The following is a 24,637-nucleotide window of genomic DNA, read 5'->3' on the forward strand; positions in this document are numbered from 1 at the left end:
GTCTCCACATTCAGAAGTTTGATTCCAACATGAGTTTCAGTGATTTCTTGCATAAGCAATAGGAGTAGAGTTTTTTTTACTGTCCTAGTGAGGGTTAGGCACAACAACAGGTCCTGAAGAATCGCCACCTGATCCATGTGACTGTATTAGGCGAGAAACATGTTGACCATGACTTGCAGTTCTGTAGTATAGGGAATACCCAACACAGTTATATAATATCTAAATCTCGAATTAGTGATAGCCATAGACTTAGTTGTTGATGGAGAACCAGATAATTGTTTTCTTTACTTCTTCCCCGCCCTTTTTGTTTTTAACCTTGGCAGGAGTGCCAGGTTGTATTAAAGATAGTTTTCTTGGGCACCTTTAGCCAATTTTAGCAGTTTTCCCAGCCCCTCTCACATCCACTTATGTTGGAAGGTGGGTCATTAGTTGTGTGGCCTGCACAAGTAATGAGTCTGCACACGACCGCCACTGGGAACCAAACACCCCATTGTAGCACTTGACTCTCATAGGGTAGCATTGCAGAGCAGTATAAGGCTTACTCAAGAGAGGTGGTGTGGGCTAGTAATCCCCATTCACGAGCACACAAGCATAACTCTCAATAAATGATTGTCCTGTCTATGCTTTTTCTTTTGATAAAGTAAAAGTACATGTATTACTCAGACACACACTACTCAATACTATGCAACAATCTACAAATATACACAAAGTGATGGAATCACTCTGAGGGGACATTGTGTAATCTTTCAGGTCTCCTCAAAGGGAGGATATAATCCAAAAACCCACATGGCAAAACAATCCCCGTTGTCCCCCCTGCGACATTTGAATATTTGACAGTAATGTGGAATGAACACACCTACAGCTGCAATTAAGTACATCTATCTTGCCAAGAGGTGGCTGTCAGTCTCATTATTCAAATTAGCATCAACAGGGAACATATGGGACCATATTCAAGCAATAACCAATAGGATTACTTTTAGATTACTTTTAGATTACTTTCAAATTACTCTTAATTGACCATCAACTAACAGTCAAATACATTGGGTAATAGCAGCTTACACCTCTAGTAGGCACAGTCACACAAGCCAGAACAAAAGTCCACATAAGCTTGTGCTGTAACAAATGGTAGAACCCTGGGGGGGTTATCATTCCTTTGTCCCACCCTACGTAGGGTGGAGATACAAACTGCGTTAGGGGGAGGCTGCGCAGCTCCCCCTGTCCATGGGCAGGGATTTGCTGGTGGCCCCATCTCCCTGGGACCACCACAAGCTGGTTTAGGGGATAAATCCCTTGCTTCTACCCCTCAAAGCATGCTGGGGCAGCCACATATGCGATGAGCGGCTCTCCCGCTGCGCTGGGGAGAGCCGCTGTGCTGGCAAAAACCGGTGCGTCTTCCTGGGGGGTGGCGGTCCCACCCGGACACCCCCACACAAGGTAAATGCTCCCACGTTGGAAGGCGGCGCAGGGATCCCACCCCTGGCCACCCCCGCCGTCTCCCCGCACGGCCAGCACCTCCGTGTGCTGCCGCGGGACCTGGTCTTCTCTGTGCTGTCTGCCCGCAGGCTCGCGGCTGGATGGGCTGCTTGGGGAAGTGCAATGGCACTCCCCCCTTCCGCCCTGCAGCTTCGGGGCCCTGGGATGGGGTCCGGGCCCCTCCTCGTCTCCACGGGGAGAGGGATGGTGCTCCCCGACACAACCACCTTCTGGGGGCTACGGGATGGGGTCCGGAGCCCTCCTGGAGATTTTCACGACAGCGCTCCCTGGCTTCTTCGCCGCCGGCTCTTCCACAGCTCGCGACCATCATGCAGGGGGTGCGCAACGGCGCCCCCCCCCCATTCCTCCTTCTTCACTGGTCCTCTGGATGGGGTCAGGGGCCCCTCGCTTCCAATCATCACGGGGAGCGTGACGGCGCTCCCCGACTTTACTTCGGCCGCAGGGTCCTTACCCACCTTGGCAGTGGGGGTGCACGACAGCAGCACCCCTCCCCAATCAAATGAGGCTAGGCTCTTCACGGGGCCCCGGGATGGGGCCCCTTCCTCTTCCAGAGGGGGAGTGCGACGGCACTCCCCTCGCTCCTCTTCCTCCTGGGGCAGCCCCCGGGCCCTGGTCCACCCTGGGGGAACAGTCTGGAGCAGCTGCGGAGCCCCACGAGCTTCGTAGCTGCTTTTCCAGAGGTCAGAGGTCGCCATCCTTCTTCCCTGGATATCTCGGGCCCCCAAGGGCCAATTTTCATCATTTTGGCGTCGTTTCGCTCCTGGTGACAATCCCTTGCCACCAGGAGCACTCTCCTTAGGCCTCCTGGCCTCGAAGGGTCCCAGATCATAGGGAGCCAGTCCCACCGACTCCCTGCGCCAGCCTTTCCTCTGAGTTCCCTCTTTTCCTTCTGGGCAGCGTGCTCTTCTTGCGCTAGCCCAGTCCTTCCCCCAACTAGTCCTCTGGGAGTAAGGGGGCCAGGTTGCCTGGCCCTGGCATTCGCCTCGCTGGCCTGGAGTCCTTCAGGGGCAGTCAGGAGGTTCCTCCTTCCAGTTGTCCATGAGTCCTGTCTGCAGTCCCAGGGTCCAGCAGTGAAGCACAGCCAAGAGAGAGAGCTCTCCCCTGTGCAGGACCTTTTAAGTGGGGGTGGAAGTCTCCAGCAGGTCTGCACCTCTGGCCTAACCAGATGTGCCACATCACTTCCTTGCCCCCATCCCCTCCTTCTTGCACAGTCTTCTGGGATAGCTCAAAATGGCATCCTCCAGGAGTTAGTTGCCACATGTGCTCCGAAATTCTCAGCCCCTCCTCACTGACATTCCTCGCATGGCCTCTCCAGCCTGCTCCTGGCACGGAATGACAGCTGGCTGATTGATGCCAGGCCCTGCTCAAGCAACTGGACAGAGCAGTAATTGGCCCTACTCCTGAGCTGAGTCAGAGAAATATGACGTCCTTGGATGACCCATAAGTTGTACAACTATGCTCTTGTAACCTACTGCATCTTTCTTTTCTTACAGGGTACAGTGTACTTTGGTGTGACTCTGGTCTCGGTGGACCCCAGAGAACTGGAGTTGCACCCTAGGCCCTCCTTTCCCGTTGACATTTAATGGAGTGTCCCCACAATGCAAATACCTTAAGCACACTGACATTGGCATTTAACTGAGTGTCCTTACAGTGAAAAGACAGTAGCACACTGACTCTCCCTCATGAGACCTACTCCAGGTCACCACTCACTCTGCATAGTTCCTCCTGCACCAGGCTTACCTAAGCGCAGTTCTTGGGCGGTGCACACCAGGAATCCTCGCCCCACAGCCCTCAAATGGGTGCACACATGTAACCCGCCTGGGACCTCCTGCCCTTGCTGCATCCAGCAGCCTTTCCTTAGCACGGCGGTAAACACGCGCAGTCCATTTTACCATGTGTTTACTGTGCATGAGTCCCCTCGTAGGAGGCTCCCTCACAGTAAAAGGTCAAAAAACAGGTGGTCAAAAAGTGAAAAATCAGGGCAGACCTGATGGTCAGAACCGTCCTCTAACAACTCACTACTGGCATTCTTTCTTAAAAAGATCTCCAGCAAAGAGCCCTCCAGTAGGGCCCGTCAGGTATTGCAGTGCCGTCCTGACGAGGAGGATGGCCCAATGATGAAGCATGTCGCCCAATGGTGAGTGAGGGTTACTGTATCTGTAAGACTAATGTATGTGGTGACTGAAAAGACCCCTACCCTAACTGGTGGAATGGAGTCTGTTCTTTTGGAACAGTGCATCTTGATTTAGTTATAGGTACTAGCCCTCTCCCTTGATTCTTCAACTTCCCTAAATGTAATTTATTATTGTAATTGTACAACTGCCCAGGTTTTAGATGAAGCTGAGCGAAAGCTTGCCTTATGTGTCTTTCTGATGAGCACACCCTTGGTTATCATAGATCACTTTAAGTTGGGCAAATTGCTTTGTAAAAATATCTGTCCCAAATGTTTTTAGGTTTTTTAATCAAAATCACTGCCCACAAAAAACAATGTTCATCAGTTTAGAGGGTCGATCCATTTTATATCTCTCTTCTGTCACCAGACAATCGTCAGAGTTAAAAAGAATATTCATGGGCTTTGTCGAGGATTTAGGGAGTAAGAAGTGGAACCAGTGTGCCTTTTCAACTGCCATTTCAACCGTGTAATGTGACAGAAATAGCGATGTTTGTTTAAACAACTGAACTGTAAAAATATTTAAGGATAACCCATTTAGGCAGATCCCCCAGTAGAAGGATTGGTTATATTGTGCACCTATACTGTTAATTTTAGGATTGTTGTAAACACACACTGTATTCATTTTGTCAGAACATGAGATTAACAATTAGACTGTGTCATAACATATGACATTTCTTAAAGACTTCAGTGCATTAATTGCAGAATTCCTGCAAAAGATCACAAAAAGATAACAGGACATATCTGTAAACAAGTAAGCTAAAATTACCTAACAAGCCAGGTAGCAACCACACCAACCAAAGGAAATAGGGAAACAAGGGTGCAAAAAAGGAAATACAATTGACAAAACACATACTAACATCTCAAGTAACTATCCAGTCCTGTGGAGAAGGAGCTAGCCATGCTTTTCAAACCATAAATTTCGGATATTTAGCAATTTAAAATGAATCCCTGACATATCCAGTTATTTTGGTTTGGGCAACTTAACTGAAGATGGAATTAAATAAAAATTGAATTATATTGGTTGGATCCTGATGATAATTGTGAAAAACATCTACTGACAGGAATGGTTACAGTAGAGTGCCTTTCTGATGGATACAACTACCTGTGGATTCCTCACCTAATGAATACTCCCATGGCGCCAGCATTCGACGGAAATCTTCTTACTAGTCTCTGCACGTCGACAAGGACGTCACTCTAGCCCACGCGACGCCGTCTGACGTCATACAGGCAATAAGAGGTCCTCGACGACGTGCGGACGTCAGTTCCCTTTTTTCCGTGCATTCGAAACGGTTATCTTCGAGGGAACAACTGTTACTTTTTTGGTTACAGTGTATTTTTGCTGCGTAGTCTTTCGCTGTGGTAATAATGTCGCAGAGAAAGTCTGGATTTAAGCCTTGTCGTGAGTGTGGAGGCAAGATGTCGGTGACGGATCCTCATTCCGATTGCCTTTGGTGTTTGAGCTCCGACCACGACGTCTCGACTTGTGATTCATGCCAGCACATGAATCCAAAGGCCCTCAAGGAACGTGAGGCGAAGCTGTTTATGGCTAAATCGAAGGAGAAGCATCACAAGAAGTCTTCTTCTCCAAGACATCGGCGTCATCGAGACTCCCGGCGCCGTAGAGAATCTCGGCGTCATTCGAAGGAGACTCGTTCCAGGTCTTCGGATCGGCGCCGAAGGACATGGGAGATCAGTCCCACGGTTACGCCGCATCCTTCGACGCTGTTGCCCTCTCCGGCGTCTCCGACTTCACCTGGACAGGCGTCGGTGAGTGAGGTATTGGAGCCTCAGGTGTTTTCTCCGGCACAGACGCCGAGGCCGGCGTCGGGGTCGCCTCCGAGACAGGCACCTCAGTATCCGGCTTTTCCCACCCCTGGAGCCGATAGTTCCGCATTCTTGAATGCGATGTATGCCATCTTCCAACAGATGGCTCCAGGCGGTGCTCCGGCTGGGCCTTTGGCCTTTTCTTTGGGTGATCCTGCGCCTCTTCGGCCGGCACCCTTTATGCCCTTTCTCCCTTTTGGGAACGTGGGCTCGGCGCCAGTGTCGGCGCCGGTGGCCGCTCCGGTGGCTTCAGAAGGATTGGCCCCGGGGATTTCCATCCCGTCGACGTCGAAGTCGGGATTTCGGCCTGTGACTCCGGTGGGTCCATCTGCTTCAGCTGCTCTATTGTCGGCGCCGAAGTTACCTGTGGCGCCGGACGCGGCGTCGGTGGCTTCTGAAGATCGGCGCCGATCTTCGACTTCGGCGGAGGCATTGTCGACTCCGCGTATTGAACAGCGACTTCATTCCAGGAGACGTGCTCTCTGTGTATTAGAAGAGCAGGAGTACCAACGAGCCCTGGAGGAAGGAGAGCTAGAGGACTCGGGTGATGGGCTGCGTGGACTGGAGTCGGCCAGTGGGCTGGACACTTCCCCTGAGTGGGATCTTTCGTCCCCGGGGGAGTATACTGAGGAGGCTGCTTCCTTTCATGCAGTGGTACGGAAGGCAGCTAGTTTTTTGGACCTGCCTTTGCCGGTGGTGGAGGCTAAACAAAACCTTTTAACAGAGGTGCTACATCTGGCCTCAGCTGCGGCGGAGCCTCTGTTGCCATTTAATGACGCTCTGCTGGATCCGGTGATAGAGGTGTGGAAGAGGCCGGCATCTTCCCCAGCAGTTCACAGAGCCGTGGCCAGGAGGTATCGGGCGGCTCCGACTGACCCTGGGTTTCTATCTAGGCACCCTACGCCGGAGAGCTTGGTGGTGCAGGCCTCCTGTTCAGCCAAGTCAGCGCCTGGTTCTTTCCCGACGGTGCCTGGGGACAGAGATTCAAAGAAGCTAGAGGCGCAGTCGAAGAAACTTTTTTCGTCCTGCAGTCTGGCGTTAAAAGCCACCAATGCAACCTGTATCCTGGGGAGGTATATTCATGCTCTGATGGATGACATTTCCTCATCGTTTACAGAGCTTCCCCAGGGTCTTTTGGATCTTGTCTCAAATGCCCAGGCTGCTGCGACCCAGATTATCCAGACGGGACTGGATACCACCGACTCGGTAGCCAGAGCAATGGGCACAACTGTGGTGGCAAGGAGACAGGCCTGGCTCCGTAACTCGGGCTTTTCTGCAGATGTACAGTCCACATTGTTGGATCTCCCGTTTGATGGGGACAAACTGTTTGGAGCCAAGGCTGATTCGGCCTTGGAACGTTTTAAGGAAAGCAGGGCCACGGCTAATTCGTTAGGGCTCCAAGCTCCTTCTTCCACGGCCTCTTCCAGATTTTTCAGGAGGTTTCGTGGATTTGGGCGTGGCTCTTCCTCCTCTTCCTTTCGGGGAAGATATCAGCAACCTGCCTCTTCCCATCCCTATAGATCTTTCAGGGGGAGAGGTAGGGTCCGCACCAGAGGAGCCTCTCAGCAGCACTCTGCCTCTTCCTCATCCTCTGGCGGGGTGCAGCAGGGGAAGCAGCCTTAGGCTTCCACCATTTCCCACTCACTCCTCTCCTGTAGGGGGAAGATTACAGCATTTTCTCACCAAATGGAAGACTGTTACAACGGACACTTGGGTTCTCAGTATTGTGGGAAAAGGCTACACCCTTCCCTTTCGGGAGTTCCCGCCCCTCATCCCGCCCCGCCCTTCTTATTGTTCAGAAGAACACCTCCTGTTGCTAGAACAGGAGGTACAAGCCCTCCTTTCCAAGGGCGCGGTGGAGTTGGTCCCAGAGCAGGAAAGGGGTCGAGGATGTTACTCAAGGTATTTCCTGATTCCCAAGAAGGATGGTCGTTTGAGACCAATTCTGGACCTGAGGATCTTGAATTGGTTCCTCAAGCAGGAAAAATTCAAGATGCTGACCCTAGCACAGGTGCTTTTGGCGTTGAACAAGGAAGACTGGATGGTGTCTGTCGACTTGCAGGATGCTTACTTTCATATCCCGATACTCAAGTCACACAGGAAGTATCTCCGGTTTGTGGTGGGATCGCAACACTATCAGTTTGCGGTCCTTCCGTTTGGTCTTACTTCAGCACCTCGAGTCTTCACGAAGGTGATGTCGGTGGTTGCGGCAGAACTCAGAAGGAAGGGGATAGCAGTATTCCCTTACTTGGACGACTGGTTGATCAAAGCCAAGTCCCCGGAGCTTGTGTCGCATCATCTGCAGTCAACAACCCAGTTGTTGTTCGACCTGGGTTTTTCGGTGAACGAGCCCAAATCTCACCTAGAGCCCTCTCAGCGCCTCCTGTTCATAGGGGCAGTACTGGATACAACATTGGGTCGGGCCTTTCCTCCGCCTCAGCGGATTCAAGATATTCAGGATTTGGTTCCAATGTTTCGAAATGGAGCGGTAGTTCCAGTCCTCAAGGTCCTTCGTCTGCTCGGTCTGTTTGCCTCCTGCATTCTGTTGGTCACGCATGCTCGCTGGCACATGAGGGCTCTTCAGTGGTGCCTCCGAAGGCAGTGGTCTCAACACAAAGGGGATCTAGAGAGTACTGTCAAGATCTCCAGAGATGCTGCTGTGGTTTTGAAGTGGTGGATTGCAAGCAACAATCTTTCACAAGGAAAGCCGTTCCAGCAGTCGCCACCAGTGGCCACAGTCATAACGGATGCTTCCACTCTAGGGATGGGAGCTCATCTGGGGGATCTGGAGATCAAAGGTCTTTAGTCTCCAGAGGAACAGATGTTTCACATCAATCTGTTAGAGTTACGGGCTGTACGTCTGGCTCTCAAGGCCTTCCTCCCTTCCCTTCGTGGTCAGTCGGTACAGGTCCTAACGGACAATACTACCACGATGTGGTACATAAACAAGCAGGGAGGAGTGGGGTCGTACCTTCTCTGCAGAGAAGCTCTTCGACTATGGTCCTGGGCAAAGGACCATCAGATTTGCTTGATAGCAAACCATCTGGCCGGAGTCTTGAACGTGCGTGCGGACAGTCTCAGTCGCCAATTCTCGGCAGACCACGAGTGGCGTCTCCATCCAGATCAAGTCTGTTTAATCTTCCAGAGGTGGGGGTTTCCTCGGGTAGATCTGTTTGCCACTCGAGAGAACGCGCATTGTCCGTTATTCTGCAGCCTCCAGTATCCGATGCAGGGAGCGTTGGGGGACGCGTTTCAAATAACCTGGTGCGGCCAGTTGCTTTACGCGTTTCCTCCCATACCCTTGATTCCTCGAGTATTGAGGAAGATTCGCCAGGACCGGGCTCTAGTCATCCTAATAGCTCCGGATTGGCCAAGGAGGGTATGGTACTCCGACTTTCTCCAACTCTCAATGTGCCCTCCGCTCCGTCTCCCTTTCAGGGCAGACCTCCTCTCGCAGTCGCAGGGGCAGGTTCTACACCCCAACCTCCAGAGTCTGCACCTACATGCCTGGAGATTGAACGGGGCAACCTGAGTTCCTTCTCTCTCCCGCCTGAGGTAGTGGATGTTATATTAGCGGCCAGGCGACACTCCACTAAATCTATCTACGCTAATAGATGGTCTAAATTTGTTGCGTGGTGTGGAGAGAGGCAGATTGATCCTTTGCATGCTCATCTATCGGACGTTTTGTCTTTTGCTCTGTCTCTAGCGCAGAAAGGTTGTGCAGTGGCTACCATTAAGGGTTATTTATCGGCCTTGTCAGCCTTCATATGTCTTCCAGACCAACCATCTTTATTTAAATCCCCTATTGTTATCAGATTCCTGAAAGGTCTTCTAAATAAATATCCTCCAAAACCATTCGTTATGCCGCAATGGGATTTGTCCTTGGTCCTGACTTTCCTTATGGGGTCCCCTTTTGATCCTATGCATTCTTGCCCCTTAAGGTATTTGGTTTTAAAAACAGTCTTCCTGATAGCTATAACATCAGCAAGGAGAGTGAGTGAGTTGCAGGCCTTATCAGTAAAGCCCCCTTATACAACTTTTTATGGGGATAAGGTGGTGTTGAGGACCAAGGCTGCTTTCCTCCCGAATGTTGTTTCACCCTTCCATTTGGCTCAGGCAATTACTTTGTCCACGTTCTATCCTCCGCCTCATCCTTCCAAAGAGGAAGTAAGACTGCACCGTCTGGACCCAAAGAGAGCGTTGAGCTTCTTTATTGATAGAACAAAGGATTTCAGGCTGGAGGATCAGCTGTTTATTGGATACGTGGGCAAGAGGAGAGGAAAGGCAGTCCACAAGAGAACACTATCCAGGTGGGTTGTTCTTTGCATTAAAATCTGTTACTCTTTGGCAAAGAAGGATCCTCCTGAGGGCATTAGAGCTCATTCCACCAGAGCTAAGTCGGCCACTTCGGCCTTGGCCAGGGGTGTTCCTGTGGTTGACATCTGCAAGGCCGCAACTTGGTCGTCCCTTCACACTTTTGCAAAACATTACTGTTTGGATTCTGAGGTTAGAAGAGACGGCCATTTTGCACGGTCAGTGCTGCAGGATTTCTTGGTTTGACCATTTAGGCACCCACCGCCGGGCGTGGTACTGCTTTGGGACTCTATTCATTAGGTGAGGAATCCACAGGTAGTTGTATCCATCAGAAGAACGAGTTACTTACCTTCGGTAACGACTTTTCTGGTGGATACATTAGCTACCTGTGGATTCCTCACGGTACCACCCGCCTCCCCGTTGCCTTTCTGGTCTTTCCAAGTAATCCTTGAGTGCGCTCCTCTTGGTCTTTGAGGGTGCAATAGATGTTGTATATAATATATTTATATATATGTATATATGTATATATCTTTGTGTATATACTTGATGTGTGTATATATTTTTAAAAAGAGAGAGTTATATATAAAAGATTTACAGTTATTCATGCAATGTTGTGTATTTTTACAATATAATGGGATGTTGCCTTGCTCTTTCATTGCATTGCCTGGTTGTTCTCATGCACGTAAAAAATGATTGGTACTGACGTCCACACGTCGTCGAGGACCTCTTATTGCCTGTATGACGTCAGACGGTGTCGCGTGGGCTAGAGTGACGTCCTCGTCGACGTGCAGAGACTAGTAAGAAGATTTCCGTCGAATGCTGGCGCCATGGGAGTATTCATCAGGTGAGGAATCCACACGTAGCTAATGTATCCACCAGAAAAGTCGTTACCGAAGGTAAGTAACTCGTTCGTCTGAGCTCCTGATGGAAGGGATTCCAACAAGGTGCCCTTCACGTAGTTCGAGTCACAGCCTCCATGTGGCAACGATTTGCCCAAACAGTCCTAAAGAGGGCCCGTCCCACGAGAACTCAATGTCTAGATATTAAAACCCATCAGACAGTTGATGGATGCGTTGTACTTCCAGGCATGAAGTATTGGCGGTTTTAATAATCTTGGGGATTTGTACCTGGAGAGACCTCTCTATCATTTAAGGATGCATGTATTACATTAACACTGGGTCCGGGGCATTTTTTACACCATGCCAGATTGGCAGACATAGCTAGGAAAACCTGGCCCAATTTTCCTGCAGCTCCCGGACACACACTCTAGGCAAACTTTTGTCCTACGGTTTCAGCCGCCACCTGATCATGCAGTTATATAAGGCAATGAAAATGGACACAGTGGAGCCCACTCTGCGGTCACAGACAGCATGGGACACCCACCTAGATGCCCAGCAGGGGGATGGAAACTGGAGGCGAATCAGTACCCTTACTCACACGGTCTCCTGCAATGCACTCTTTAAGCTTGTTCAATATACTTTCCGACATAGGACCTACCTTACCCCAAGGTACCTGCACCATATGATCTCCCCCTGACCAGAGAGTTGTCCTAGATGCGTTGATAGTGGTGCAGGCTTCTTGCATTTAGCTTGGCAATGCTGGGAGGTGCAGTGTTTTTGGAAGTGGGTGGTTGCGGATTTAAGGAGGACCGTGCACATGAACCTTGTATTTACACCACAGTGCTGCTATTAACTCTACTTGTCCAAATTGTGTGTCCTAGCATACCTGTATCCTAATTAATGGTCAACTTAATCTAATAAACACTGCCTAAATTTCTCTAGTTTAAATGGAGTCTATAATCAAAATCAAATCTGAATTATTTGTTTTAGTAAGTGTATAAAGTTCAGACATATTGGAATTACGAAGGGTAAACTCCAGGTCTTCTATCCAGTTGTTGGGTTTACTTTGGAGGTAGACCTTGTCAGAAAAAGAGCTTTAATCTTGACCTCGTAAAGAAGCTTTAATGTTTGAAGCCAGCAGCAAACTGTGCTGGACAAAGTAGTGTGATTTGGGCTTAAGTGGTGGCATTCTTGTCAACATGGAGATCAAAGTCTACCATTCCAGAACTCAACATAACTATCTTAAACATTTTTTGGTTATTATTCTTTATTTGAACTTTATGTGCTCACAGGAAAATGGGGTAAATAACGGTGTAAAAGTCTGAGAAGAGCATTAGAGAATGCAGATTGGACAGAACTGAAATTGTATTTGACTACCTGTTTGCCTTTTGCTAAAAAAGTCATTTAACAGTTGGTGTTTTTTGTCATTAGGACCTAACTACTATGTAATGTTTCCTTTTCCTTTCAAGGTATATTATTCCAAATGCAGGAGAGGCTACCAAAGTCATCAAACAGCAAATTATGAAAATTCTTGATGCCTTGGAAAGCTAGCATAATGTTTTATAGAGTATGTACATTGTGGACACCCAGACCAACCACAAAGAATGGGATACAAAGGATGACGTTTAAATGGAAAACTAACCTAAGCTAACTATGTTGTTTTCTGGTGGATTTCCTGTTGTGTTTTAAGCCTTAACAAGGTTCTGCTACTTTATTGTTCATTCCAACGGAAAGTCTTGGGCAGGGAAGGAAAAAGTTTCCTAAAAGTTGTTTATTTAAGTCATTTAAAACCACACTAGTGAACCAGATTTTCATCCCCATAGATAAAAGGTACAAATGCAATTCAGCAGTGTTAAATTACGTGAGGCTGTGATGCATTTGGGGGTTGACATTACTGATGTGTTTTTTAAATGAACATAATATATATAAACCGTTTAAATTGCACAATTTTGTAAAATAGTTTTTACCTGTTAGCAAGAACTGAAAAACAATAACTCAGGTTTGTAAACTAAAGGAACAGCAAAGAAACCTTGAATGATCAGAATGATTCCAGCTGTGCACATAAATGTACTATGTTGTGTAAATTAAATGTGAAAGACCATGTACAATAAAATGTATTCTTTGAAACCTTTTAAAACCTTATGTTACTGGCATTTACTAACTGGAACACCATGAAATGGATTTTACAACGTTTGAGGTTTGAAAGTAGTATACGGCTACACCTATGTGATTGTATTACTAGTTAAAGAAAGAGATGCAATTTGCGGTTTGGTTGAAGTACTGCAAAGCTGGTTTTATTTGAACATCGTGACAGAGAGGAACTGTTGGCATGCAGATAATCGCCCTTTTCTTCACACTCAGATGTTCTGTTTACAAAAGCAAACTGGACTGTGTGGTTGCATATTGTAAGTATTGTTAGCACTGCCAATCAAACTGCTTAGCAGTAGAACATGTGTGACTACCAAATATTTAAGAATGTCCTTGACATAAATATTTTATTTTGAAGACTGCTTTTCATTACTGAAACCATGTTCTACTTGGTCATGTATGTTTACCATGTTTTATAACTTATTGTCATCTAGTATATATGTATAACAGCTGCGTTCACCTTGACTAGTTTGTCTTGACTGGTATATTCTATCCCCCCTTGCAGTGGTTTGAGAAGGGGTTCAGTTACTGTTTCATGATTTTCTTTAATGTTCTCAATTTAATTTCACTACATTGAAATCCTCTAGGGCAACACCCTATTACTATGCAAAGATGTGCTTTAAAAAGTGTTAATTGATTTTTTATTTGATGTTTTAATCTGGGTCAGGCTCTTGCACTTTGGTGTGTAGGTAATATTTAGTTTTTCTAACCCTGAATACAGGCCACTGACAATTGACTTTGTAGTGTAATGGTACAATAGCATTCTACATGGATAGCGCTGCATTAAGTGTGCTCCCTAAGTATTAGCCAATGAAATAAACAATGTAGAGCATGTTTACAGTGGATTGCTTACAGTGGTGCAGTCCACTAAATGGTTTTGGGTCAGTGTAGTTGACAATATAAACATGAAAGGCTTTACTTTCAATTATCAAGCAACTCCATTTATAAATGGTAGATAACATAGGATATGTATAATAGAAAGTGGCTCTGGAATATATTCAGAAGCATTTGCAGGTTCTGTAATCACTAATATGCAAAACACAAATGATTGCCTGGTTGCTGTATGATATGAAACTCAACAGGTACAACTGACATTTCTGTCAACCTAATTTCTAAGCAAATACTACACTTCAAATAACTGAAGTCAGCTGTTGGAAATGTTGCGTGAAGTTACAATTGGGGCCTTTCCAGGTATTTAGAATTATGGATTACTTTTTCAATTACTCTGTCCTCCAGTAATGTCCTAAAGAGCCATCAATTGTTTGCCTACTAAGGGTAAGATATTGTTTTCATAATTTTAATGTAAAGATGTTTGTGTTACTGTTTTTAAGCAGTTGTAAATAAACCATTGCAAATTTGATCATAACATTTCTGAAAGACATTTCATTTATGTTTTTGCTGTCTTGCCTCAAAAAGGCATGCAGTGGTATGTTTTTCAGCATAAGCACTATAATTATTAAACAAGCACACCTAACGATTAAAAAGCACACTGCAAACATCACATTTGTTTATGTACCCATTGGAATTGGACTGCAAATGTCTGCTGTGAGTACTCATGACTTCTGAAGATGGGCTGTGACCACCACCATTTCTTTTGTGTACACTTGAGGGTCTAAGGTAAGGCTGAAGGGGATTATGGCATATTGAAAGTGCTATTGGCCCATCCTGAGCCACTGGTAATGGCAGAATGGGTGTATGGAAAAAGGTGACCTGCAGGTCCTGGGACACCATCCAATCTCCTGTTCCAAATCTTAGAGAATCTGTGCTAGTGTGAACATTTTAAATGTGGCGGTCTGCAGAAAGATATGTTTTAGGCAGAAGTCCAGAATAGTTATGGGGTAACTCCTCCTTTGAAATAAAGGAGTAGCTCATATAGTTACCATCTCTTCTTTCTGAGTCCAGTACCCACTTATTGGTACCCTCTCATTGGTACATTAGGAAAGCAAAAGACTGACCTCCTGCATTTGAAACCATAGCTCAAATAGAATGTCAAATAAAAAAGAAAAAAAACAGAATTTCATAATAACACATTGTTAAAACAGAGTATAAGATAAATCGTCAGATATGAGCCATTAAAACATAGTAGGCACTAATAGCAGATTATGTTGTACAGAAAAGTCCAAGGCGTGGCAAAGGATAAAGACCATAATGTTTCGTTGAACTCTGGTACAAGGTTCTGCCCGTCTACAGGAAAACAATTAAAAAAGGGGGGGTTGTTAGTTCCTAATGCCAGCCCCCTTACATAGTGATGATCTGTGGCTGATGTATACAGGCTCGCAAGAGAGGGTAAAAAAAACACACAGATAACATGCACATGTGCAGTTAGACCACAGTACTTGCCTACCCTCTGGCCGATTGAAGTTATAGGACCTAGATTGTATAGACTCAGAAGTATTTGGTTGAGAAATGTGTAAAGTAAAAGGTAGCAGCAGGTAGATGATCAAGAAACACAAAATAAAAGGTTGCAGCAGTTCTAAACGAACAGAGTGCATTCTTAGTATGAATGAGCAAAAGTCACTGGACAACAAATGGCACAGTCATAAGCAGAAAAAGTGCTTGCAAAGTGTGGAGCTGTGCAAATTCCCAAAATAAGAGTTGGCTGCAGATTTAAGCGATAGAAGAAACCTCTGCGCTTGTATCTGGGGATTTAGTCTGAATAGTTTGCATGCTTAGTACAAACGGGCAAAAGTCACAGGACAAAAAAAATAACACAATCATAAGCAGATGCAAGGTCGCAAAATAAGAGCTGGCTACAGATTTAAACAATAGTAGGGACCTCTGTGCAAAGGGCCAAGCGGCAATGGAAAGAGTCTCGTCCCGAGCAAGCTTCCAGGGACAAACCCCCACTCACTGCCATCCTACACTATATAGAGAACCTTGGGAACGACAGCTAGCACATCTGTGCCCAGGGTCGGATGGGGATCATAATTATGCCTGGGCAGTCCCAAAAAAAAGTGCCCCACATTCCTGGACAGCGCCCTTTCATGAAATACTATTTGCTTACTCTCACTAGACTAATTTTTAGAGAAATGTGACCATGGCGGGGGTCAGGTGAACACACAGCTGCTATTGCTCCAGTAACAGAAAGATGGAGGCCAAAGGCCACAAAATCACCTCACCCAGAGTCACTTACTTCCAGCCCACCATAATCTCAGGGCGATCACTGGCAGGGGAGGGGAGGGGATAAGAAAAATACACTGCCACTTCTCTGTGGGTTTGAGTAGAAAATTACCCAATGGTCACAAAATCACATGCCCGCCCCTCTCCTCCAGGGAGACCCTGCATACAGCCATGTCTTCAATGTAGTAGCCTAGTGGGGATAGGGGCCAGAGAAAAGAGATTGCTTCTGGGCATGGCCCTCCCGCAGGGGGCTGAGGTAAAAATGTCCAGAGAGCAAGAGCAATGCCTGTCCTCTAGCGAGGCCATCTCAGCCTAACCCCTCCCTTGCCTATCATATCCTAAAGAGTGATCGCCTCCGGTGGGCCGGTTGACAGAGGCCCTAAAAAAGATAGGCCCACAGGTCACCCTTAGGCATTGGCCCATCGGCCAATGCCCGACTGCCTGCCTTACCAATCCGACTCTGTCTGTGCTTCAGCACCTCTCCCCGTACCGAACGCCGCTCAGGAGGATGCCGAGCAGCTCTTGCAACAACATTAGGACCCAACCGCACTGACCGAGGGCAGCACCCTGGAAATGGTGGATGGAGGCAGAGAGTGGTCTTCCAATGTCGCGTGGCTCTAGACTAGGGTTCTGCAATGCTTGTCCTGGAGAGCCGAATCCATGCCAGGTTTTAGCATATCCACATTGAGATGAATGTAGTTATCTTAAAATCTGGCGTGGATCCGGCTCTCCAGGACCGACATTGAAGAACCCTGCTCTAGACGATACAGCGTGCGCTGTAATCACCGGCATGTCTCCCTGCTGCAGCTGGCCCCTGGGGGTAGTCATCACCAAGATATGTATCTGCATCTGGTGGCAGTCCCATCGAACAGCAGAGAAAATGAGAGGCCTGTGAGGAGGAGACCCGGGGTGAGTACAAGCAGGCCACACCTGAAACCGCAGCCACATGTGGCCTAAAAAAAAACATCATTAAGGTGGTCGGGCGCAGGTGTCACGGGGGTCAACCTGCCTACCCCCCTTTGCAACTTGGGGGACTCTCTACACTGCCTCCCTGGCTGTGGAGCTGCAGGGGAGCTGAATAGTTTCCAACCCTCCCCCCTTTCCCTCCCCCCTCAAGCGCTTCCACCAGGGCCCAAGAGGACATTTCCTATGCAGCACCCCTCGGTCTGGAGAAGAGTCAGGGCTATCACAGAGACGCCTCCATTGCCCTCCGCACGTTCACGGGGAAACCAGGCCGCAGACACTATAAGTACCACCCGAAGGGTTCTTAGAACCACACCTATGAAGTGGTATATCCAGAGGCGCTGAATAGGAATTTGCATTGGCAAAGCCCTAACCTCTCTGCACTGCCCTGAAGCACAGCTCTATTGCCATCAACCCCATAGAGATGATCACTGCAAGTATAACTGGTGAGACTTCCCTAGGCAAGAGAGACAGGGACCCCAGAGTTTGAGTGGGGGGTAGATACAGAATTTCCTAACATACTTTACTAGCAAGAAGCCCCAACTTGGACTTGGTGCCATCAGTGAAAAACACGTTGCAGCAGCGCCCAAGGCCTTAAACCGCAATACAATGAGACAGCAGAAAGAACAATTGCGGATTTACTGGCCCTCCAGTAATGACTTACACTTATTAAAGAAAAAGTCCATACACTGGAACAAAGGGTGGAGGACCCCGAAAACAGGTCGAGGAGGAACAACATCAGAGTGATAGGCTTTCCAGAGAGAGTGGAGGAGGACAAAATGCTGGGCTACTTGGAGGGATGGCTACAAGAGGAGATAACTCCTTAAGGACTCTCGCCATTCTATGCATTGGAAAGGGCCCACAGAGTGTCAGCATGGCCGCTACAGTTGGGTGCACTCCAGTGGTGGCCTGACTAATATATGACTGGGGCAGAGACTATAGCATGGAAATAGCCAGAAGTTAGGGTGACATCAAGGCGAGCAATTGTAAAGTTATGATTTTCCCAGATTTCACAAGAGTGGTGCAGAAACAATGACCGATATTCTTTGATGCAAAACAGCATCTTTGCCAAATGGGCTTGCCTTATGCAATGCTGTTCCTCGATAGGCTTTGTGTTGTGACCCCTGATAGAGTGCAATTCTTTCATCCCCCACAAGATGTGTGAGATCGATTGTAGGACCCAGCCAGAAATCTCTGAGGTGCCTACCCAGCGGCAGAGAGCAAGACGTAGAGAGAAGAGCACCCAGAGGATCACTTTCACAGATAAGGAGATCCAACAAGAGCAGCAACAAGTGGTGGAGGTGGTAGTGGCGCTTCTCAGTGGTGGAGGGATAAGCTCAGCTGAGTCATTGGACAGAGATGAGACCCGTGATTCTGAACTGGAGCAGAGTTCCAACTCATCTAGTGACTCGTGAGATGCCAGTGGTAACACGAGGCACCACGGATGTCCTGATCTAAATCAGACACTGAGATGTAACACTGGGGCTTTTTATTTGGCGTTAGGGATAGCTTTGTCACATGAGTGCATTGTATGAACTGTGAAGATACTGGGTCGCCACCTAGGCACATCCATCATTCAATTTTTTTGATTATGTGATGGGTGGGGATTTTCCTGACAATGGTGCTCTAGGACACTCACCCCCCCCCCCCCCCCCCAACCCTTTTGTGTGTTTACGTTGGTGCACCCGCGAATAATAATTACTTAGTTGTGAGTTTGAATGGGGGGAGTTTACCTGCTTGTCCTGGGAAGTGGGAGGTAGGTTGTTTGTTGTTTGAATGTTGAAGGGAAGTATCAATCAGTCAGGATTTGTATAGCACGGCTGCTTCACCCGTGACGGCGCCGAGGTGCTGGGGGGCTGTGCTGGGGGATCACGCTGCCTGTTGGTTTAATATCCAGGTCTTGAGGTCCTTCCTGAACTGTTCAAGTGACGATGAAGCTCTGCGGTACAGGGGGAGGGTGTTCCAGGTCCTAGCCGCCAATTGAGAGAAGGAGCGGCCTTCGCTATTCGCTCGGGGGATGCGCTGAGAAGCTGCCAGGGAAAGGTATCTGGAACTGAGTTCTCTGGTCAGTTAGTAGAAAGTCATTTGATTGTTGAGGTATGCCGTTCTTTCATTGTGTAGTGCCTTGTAAGCATGGATGAGCAGCTTGAACTGGCATCTCTTTGCGACTGGTAGCCAATGGAGTTTCCTGAGGTGAGGGGGGTCATGTGTATTTGTCTGGGGAGGTCGAGGATGAGTCTGGCTGCTGTGTTCTGGATGGTCCGGAGTTTTCTCATGAGTTGGGCGGTGATTCCTTTGTAGAGGCAGTTGCCGTAGTCAAGTCTGCTGGTGACGAGAGCTTGCGTGACAATTACCTGGTGTTGGGTGGGAGACATCCGAAGATCTTCCTGATCATTCAGAGCTTGAGGAAGCAGGCGTAGGAGACACTGCTGACCTGTTACTTCCTGGATAGCTAGCTGTCAAGGATGATGCCAAAGTTGCAGGCATGTTCCAAAGGTTTAGGGGTGGGACCCAGCGCGGATGTCTTCCATTTGTTGTTCCATATGGTGTCCTTGCCTTCCCCGAAGATGAGTACATCTGTCTTGTCTGTATTGAATTTGAGACAGATGTTGTTCATCCAGGCAGCCACCTCCTTCATGCATCTTTGAAACCTGTCTTTGATGGTCGTAGGGTCGTTTTGTCAGGGAGAGGATGATTTGAGTGTTGTTGGCATAGGAGATGATGAATCTGTGGTTCCTGGCGATGTTGACTTGGGGTGTCATGTATATTTTGAAAAGGGTTGGGCTGAGGAATAAGCCTTAAGGTACACCTCAGGTGATGTTCTTAGGGGTCGAGGAGTGGGGAGGAGGTGATGATCTGTGTTTTTCTTGTAAGGTAGGAGGTGATCCACTTGAGGGCTGCTCCTTGGAGTCCGATCTGGTGGAGTCTGTTGATTAATGTCTGGTGGTGTACAGTGTCAAAGGCTGCTGAGAGGTCAATGAGGATGAGGGCTGCTGTTTCTCCATGGTCTAACATCATTCTAATGTCACCCATGGCTGTGACTAGAGCTGTTTCAGTGCTGTTTTTTGCTCTGAAGCTGGCTTAGGGTCCAAAAGGTTGTGGTTCTCCAGGTGTCTGGTTAACTGAATCTTGATAGCTTTCTCGATTACCTTTATGGGTTGGTAGTTCTTGAGTTCTTGTGGATGGTGTCGTCAGCAACGGCTTCATGTTGGCATGTTTCCATTACCGGGGGAAAGTGGGTTGTGGTGATCAAAGAGTTGACGACCTTCGTGAGTTATCTGCTGATCGATTGATTGCCGAGGTTGAAAGTGTAGTGGGCAAAGAGATCTGCTGCGGCTCTGGAGTGGATGAATCTCACAATGAACACCATTTCATTCTCTGTGAGGATGTTCCATGAGGTGAGCTGGTGTGGGTGGGTGTCAGTCGGTGTGAGGTGGTGGATGTCGACTTTAGCAGGGGGCTGAGGTGGGAAGTCTTGGTAGATGGTGTTGATTTTGTTGTGGAAAAAGTTTTATAGGGTTTCACCGAGAGCTTGCGAGTGTGTGATGGTGTTTTTGGTTGCTTAGGGGTTGGTGAACTCCTTGACTATGTTGAACAGTTCCTTGCTTGAAGCTGTTGTTGATGTGGGTGGCTAGGTCATGCTTCATGGTGTTTTTCAGGAGGTGGTGGTAACGGTTGAGGGCATCTTTTAATCCTTTTCAGTCCTTGAGGGTCTTACTGACATGCTGTAGAAAGCTGGCTCTCTATATAGAGCACTAAAATGAAGTTCCCAGTGCAGAGAGTCTTGTAGATCCCCAATTGATATTGCAGAGGCAAAAGTAGATAGGACTAATGCTCTATTTGTGGTAGTGTGGGTGAGTAATTAGGCTTATCAAAGGGTAGTGCTAAGCATTTGTTGTACTCACAGAGGCAATAAATGAGACGCACACTCAAAAAATAAATCTGAGACCAATTTAGAAAAATAACATTCTTTTTTAAAAATGTTTCAAACTCAAGAAATTCGTAATCAGGTAAGTAGATTTACAAGTATAATTACTTTGCAGTTCCAAAAATCAAGTCTTAGTGCACTTTTTCAGTTCAGCAATGTTGATCTATGGGAGGAAAACAAAAATGCAGTTTTGCAGATAAGTACATGGCTTACAAATCCAGTCTTCGGGGTTTTAGGTCAACACGAGCCAAGGTTCAAATCAGTATCAAGAGTGCACTAACAGCGGCACAGGGTAGCCAGGTGCAGAGGTCAAATTCTGAGTCAGGTTCCCAATGTTAACCAATGGAGACTGAGGGTGAACGATGATGCGCTGCTCACCGGTGTGTAAAGCTGTGTCAAGGGTCAGTCTTCTGGGGTTGAGGTAAGCACAGGGGTTCCACAAGGCAGCACCAAACATACACCCACAGCGGCACCGGGGTGGCCGGGTGCAGAGTGCCAACACAGCATCAGGTGCCCAATGTTAACCAGTGAAGACTGGGGCTAACAGAAAATGCACTTCTCACAGGTTAGTAAAGCAATGTCAAGGGTTCATCTCCCGGGGCTGAGGCAAGTACAACGGGGGTCACAAGCCAGCACCAAACTTACACCCTCAGCAGCACAGGGGCGGCCGGGTGCAGAGAATCAGCAAAGCGTTGGGCACCCAATGCAATTCAATGGTGTAGATCAGTTTTGGAAAAAGGCTGCAGGTTCGGGCCAGGAGGCTAAAGAAAGAAAACCCACAGCTGCCCAGGTAAGTTCTGATGCTAGGGGAGGTAGGGATACCGACAGTCCAGCTCCCCAAGGCCCAGGGGCTCCAGGTGCAGGGGTGCCCTTGCTGGGCAGGTTGCGGTCACAGCTTACCGGGCAAGTTGCAGTCAGGGAGAGTCTTTGGTTTGAGGCTGCAGGCTTTGGGCAACGGTCCAGTAGGGGTCAGCCCATGGTGCACTCTGACTCAAAATAGCTAGGAGAACCTTTGCAGTACTGGAGGGCCACTTGGACTCGGGCCATAGGCATCGGGTGCAGAGGTGGGTCCGCAGGCGGTTTTGCAGTTCCTCAGGCCAGAGTTCTTTTTCTTTTAAAGTTGGTTTCATTTTGAACAGGTCTGCTGTTCTCAGGAGATCCAAAGGCAGGCAGTCCTCCTATATCTTTGGAGGTCGCTGGGCTGCACGACAGGTCGTCTTTGTGCAGGATCGTTGAGGGCTGCCGACAAGTCAGTACGGCTGGGGCCAAGTCAGTTGGTGTCTGCAGGCTTCTCTGCGGATGCAACTCTGTAGTGTCCGGCTCTTCTTAGGTCATCAGGAAGTTATAGGGTTCAGGTGTGCCGCCTAAATATTGAATTTAGAGGTGTTACAGGGAGTGCCAGGTGGTAGCCACTGGGCTACTCGCCTTTAGGATGACTACACCCTTTTAACAACCACTTTCGTTGGGAAGTGGCCAAAACCCTAACCCTAGTGGCCTACATTCTTTCCAAACAAGATGGAGGAATTTGAAAGGTAGTGTCCAGGGGGGCGTGGTCTGGCCGTTGAAGAAAATGTCCGCCTGAGAAAAGATCTCCGCGTGCCGGGCAGGCCAAGCTGGCAAACAGAGGGTCTCCCCCTGCGTTCCTGACCCCCTGCGTGGCCTCCCTGCTGGTGGAGAGAGGGGGCCTTCAGGGAGGCGAAGTTACGGGACCCGAGCGACGGCAGCCGCGTGAGGAGAAGCGGGAGTGAATGCGGCCTCCGCACTTCGGCGGACTAAGGTGCGGCGCCGCACGGGTCCGGGGGCGCATCGCGAGGGAGGTGCCCGGATCGGCCCTCTACCGCCTCGGCTCCCCGGGTGCTGGGGTGTCGCACTGCCCCCTCGTGCAGGGAGAGGGGGAGGAGACCCCGAGGACAATGGACCGCCACGGAGCCTGGGCCTGAAGACGACCACGACGGAACAGAAAAATACAGGCAAAGAAGCACTATCCCACGAGGACTAAATAGTACCTGATGGGGACCGCACGGTGAGATCCCCCAAGCAGCATTATCCAACGAAAAGACCCCCCAGCAGCTCCCCCTGTTTATGATCTAGCGCGCGAAGAATAAGACTCTTCACGACACCCAGAAGGAGAGCGGGGTAGAAGGGGGAAGGAAGAAAAGGGGGAGACAGCAAAAGGATACCAAAGAGCAACAGAGGGAGAAAGAGAGGAACAAAGATTTCACACATAAAGAACGACAAAGAAGCAAAGAGGGGAGAGAAAAGCTGGAATAGGAAGAAGGGAGGAGAGCAGAACAAAACAAGAGGGGAATAGGACCTCGAACAGCACGTGCCGCACTACACAACTTGACCCTCCGCCCAATTGCCCTCCCAAAAAACAAGGACCATTGTACTGGGTATCACAACAAGAGACTAAAATAAAACATAGACAAGATGCCCCCTCCTGTTGCACGCTGCAACACACCCAAATTCGTTGATCCCTCTTCAGCCCTATATCAATGAACCTCTATCAGAAACTGAGCGTATTCTAGATTGTCCTCTATAGATCATGCTCTAAAGCTTCAAAAGTCACAGCAGGACACCAAACCGAGTAGGTACCTTATCCACAGATCCTATACCCCAAAGTCTGACCCATCTTAGGAAGTCGAAGAAACTGGCTGTAGGTCTGAACAGACTCATACAAGTTCGAGTGCTAGCTCTTAAAATAATATCTTCTATCTGACTTCCACTCCTTGAGAACAATGCCCAACGACAAGACCGCAAGTAAACATTCTCGCCAACTGCTATTCTCGAAAGCCATTGCTCAACCCAAAGCTATGACGGCACAAACTGCGCCACAGGGACATACATCTCCCCCGGTAGATCAACCCACACTAGACGCCACAGATCATATACTGCAAGAGATTGCCTCAGTTGGACGGCGCTTGGAGGTAATGGACCTAAAAATAACAGACCTAACTTTGGCCTCCTCCTCAATCCGCGCTGATATAGCAGGCTTCAGAGAAACAGTAACCAACCTAGATCAGCGCCTGTCGGCAGTAGAAGACCATATAGCGGCAACCCCTGATCAGGAAGAGGAACTAAAGTCGCTCAGAGCTAAACTCACTGACCTGGAGGACCGAAGTCGTAGAGACAATGTACGCTTTTTCGGTATACCGGAACAAAAAGAAGGATCCGATATCAAAACCTTCCTTAGCTCACTGCTGACCAACCACTTCGGCAGAGTTTTCACCACCTTCAGAATTTCAGAGGGTGCACAGAATTGGTCCTCCACACAAAGCGTCTACAAATAAACCACGCCCTATCATCGCATGTTTCCTGCGCCATGAACAAGCCTGCCAGGTCATCTCCACAGCTAAAACACGACAACCGATATCACTGGGTGGACACAAAATTAGAGTGGCGGCAGACTTCTCGAGGTTAACGAATGACTGTAGAAGGGCATTTCTTGCTCTACGCCCGCAACTAAGATCTCTAGACATCAAGTATGGTCTTTTTGAACCGGCACGTATGTGGATCACGCACCACGGCACATCCAGAGACTTCACTGACCCCGAGGACCTCAGCGCCTATCTGCATAGTGTGACCTCGCAATCTGTGGACACCGCCCCCGGCCATCTGGAATCTCCAGCGCCACATACAGAAACTGCTATTAGCCTGCCAACTCCATGGCCCCAGACTCAACGTCCCCCCTCCCAAAAAAAGAGGCAGAGGGTATGATCGGCCCCCAAAGACACAGGAAGCCCGGGAGCACATCCTACAAGCAGTGATTGATCACACTCAAGATGCGGGCAGAGACAAATCCCGCTGCCCCTTTAAACATCAGAAGATCAACAT

General features: G+C 48.4%; 1 protein-coding gene across 4 annotated transcripts in view; it reads left to right on the forward strand.

The window, feature by feature from the left end:
- Positions 1-12,781, forward strand: part of TBC1D23 (TBC1 domain family member 23) — a 552,903-nt gene extending 540,122 nt beyond the window's left edge. For all 4 annotated transcript variants that reach the window (XM_069204869.1, XM_069204866.1, XM_069204868.1 and 1 more), the window contains one exon: positions 12,114-12,781. In XM_069204869.1, coding sequence (XP_069060970.1) covers positions 12,114-12,195 — 82 coding nt within the window. In that variant the 3' untranslated portion in view covers positions 12,196-12,781. The remainder of the gene's footprint in view (positions 1-12,113) is intronic.
- The last annotated feature ends 11,856 nt before the right edge of the window (positions 12,782-24,637 follow it).

The sequence above is a fragment of the Pleurodeles waltl genome, chromosome 8 (genome assembly GCF_031143425.1).
Source record: "Pleurodeles waltl isolate 20211129_DDA chromosome 8, aPleWal1.hap1.20221129, whole genome shotgun sequence".
Lineage (NCBI taxonomy): Eukaryota > Metazoa > Chordata > Amphibia > Caudata > Salamandridae > Pleurodeles > Pleurodeles waltl.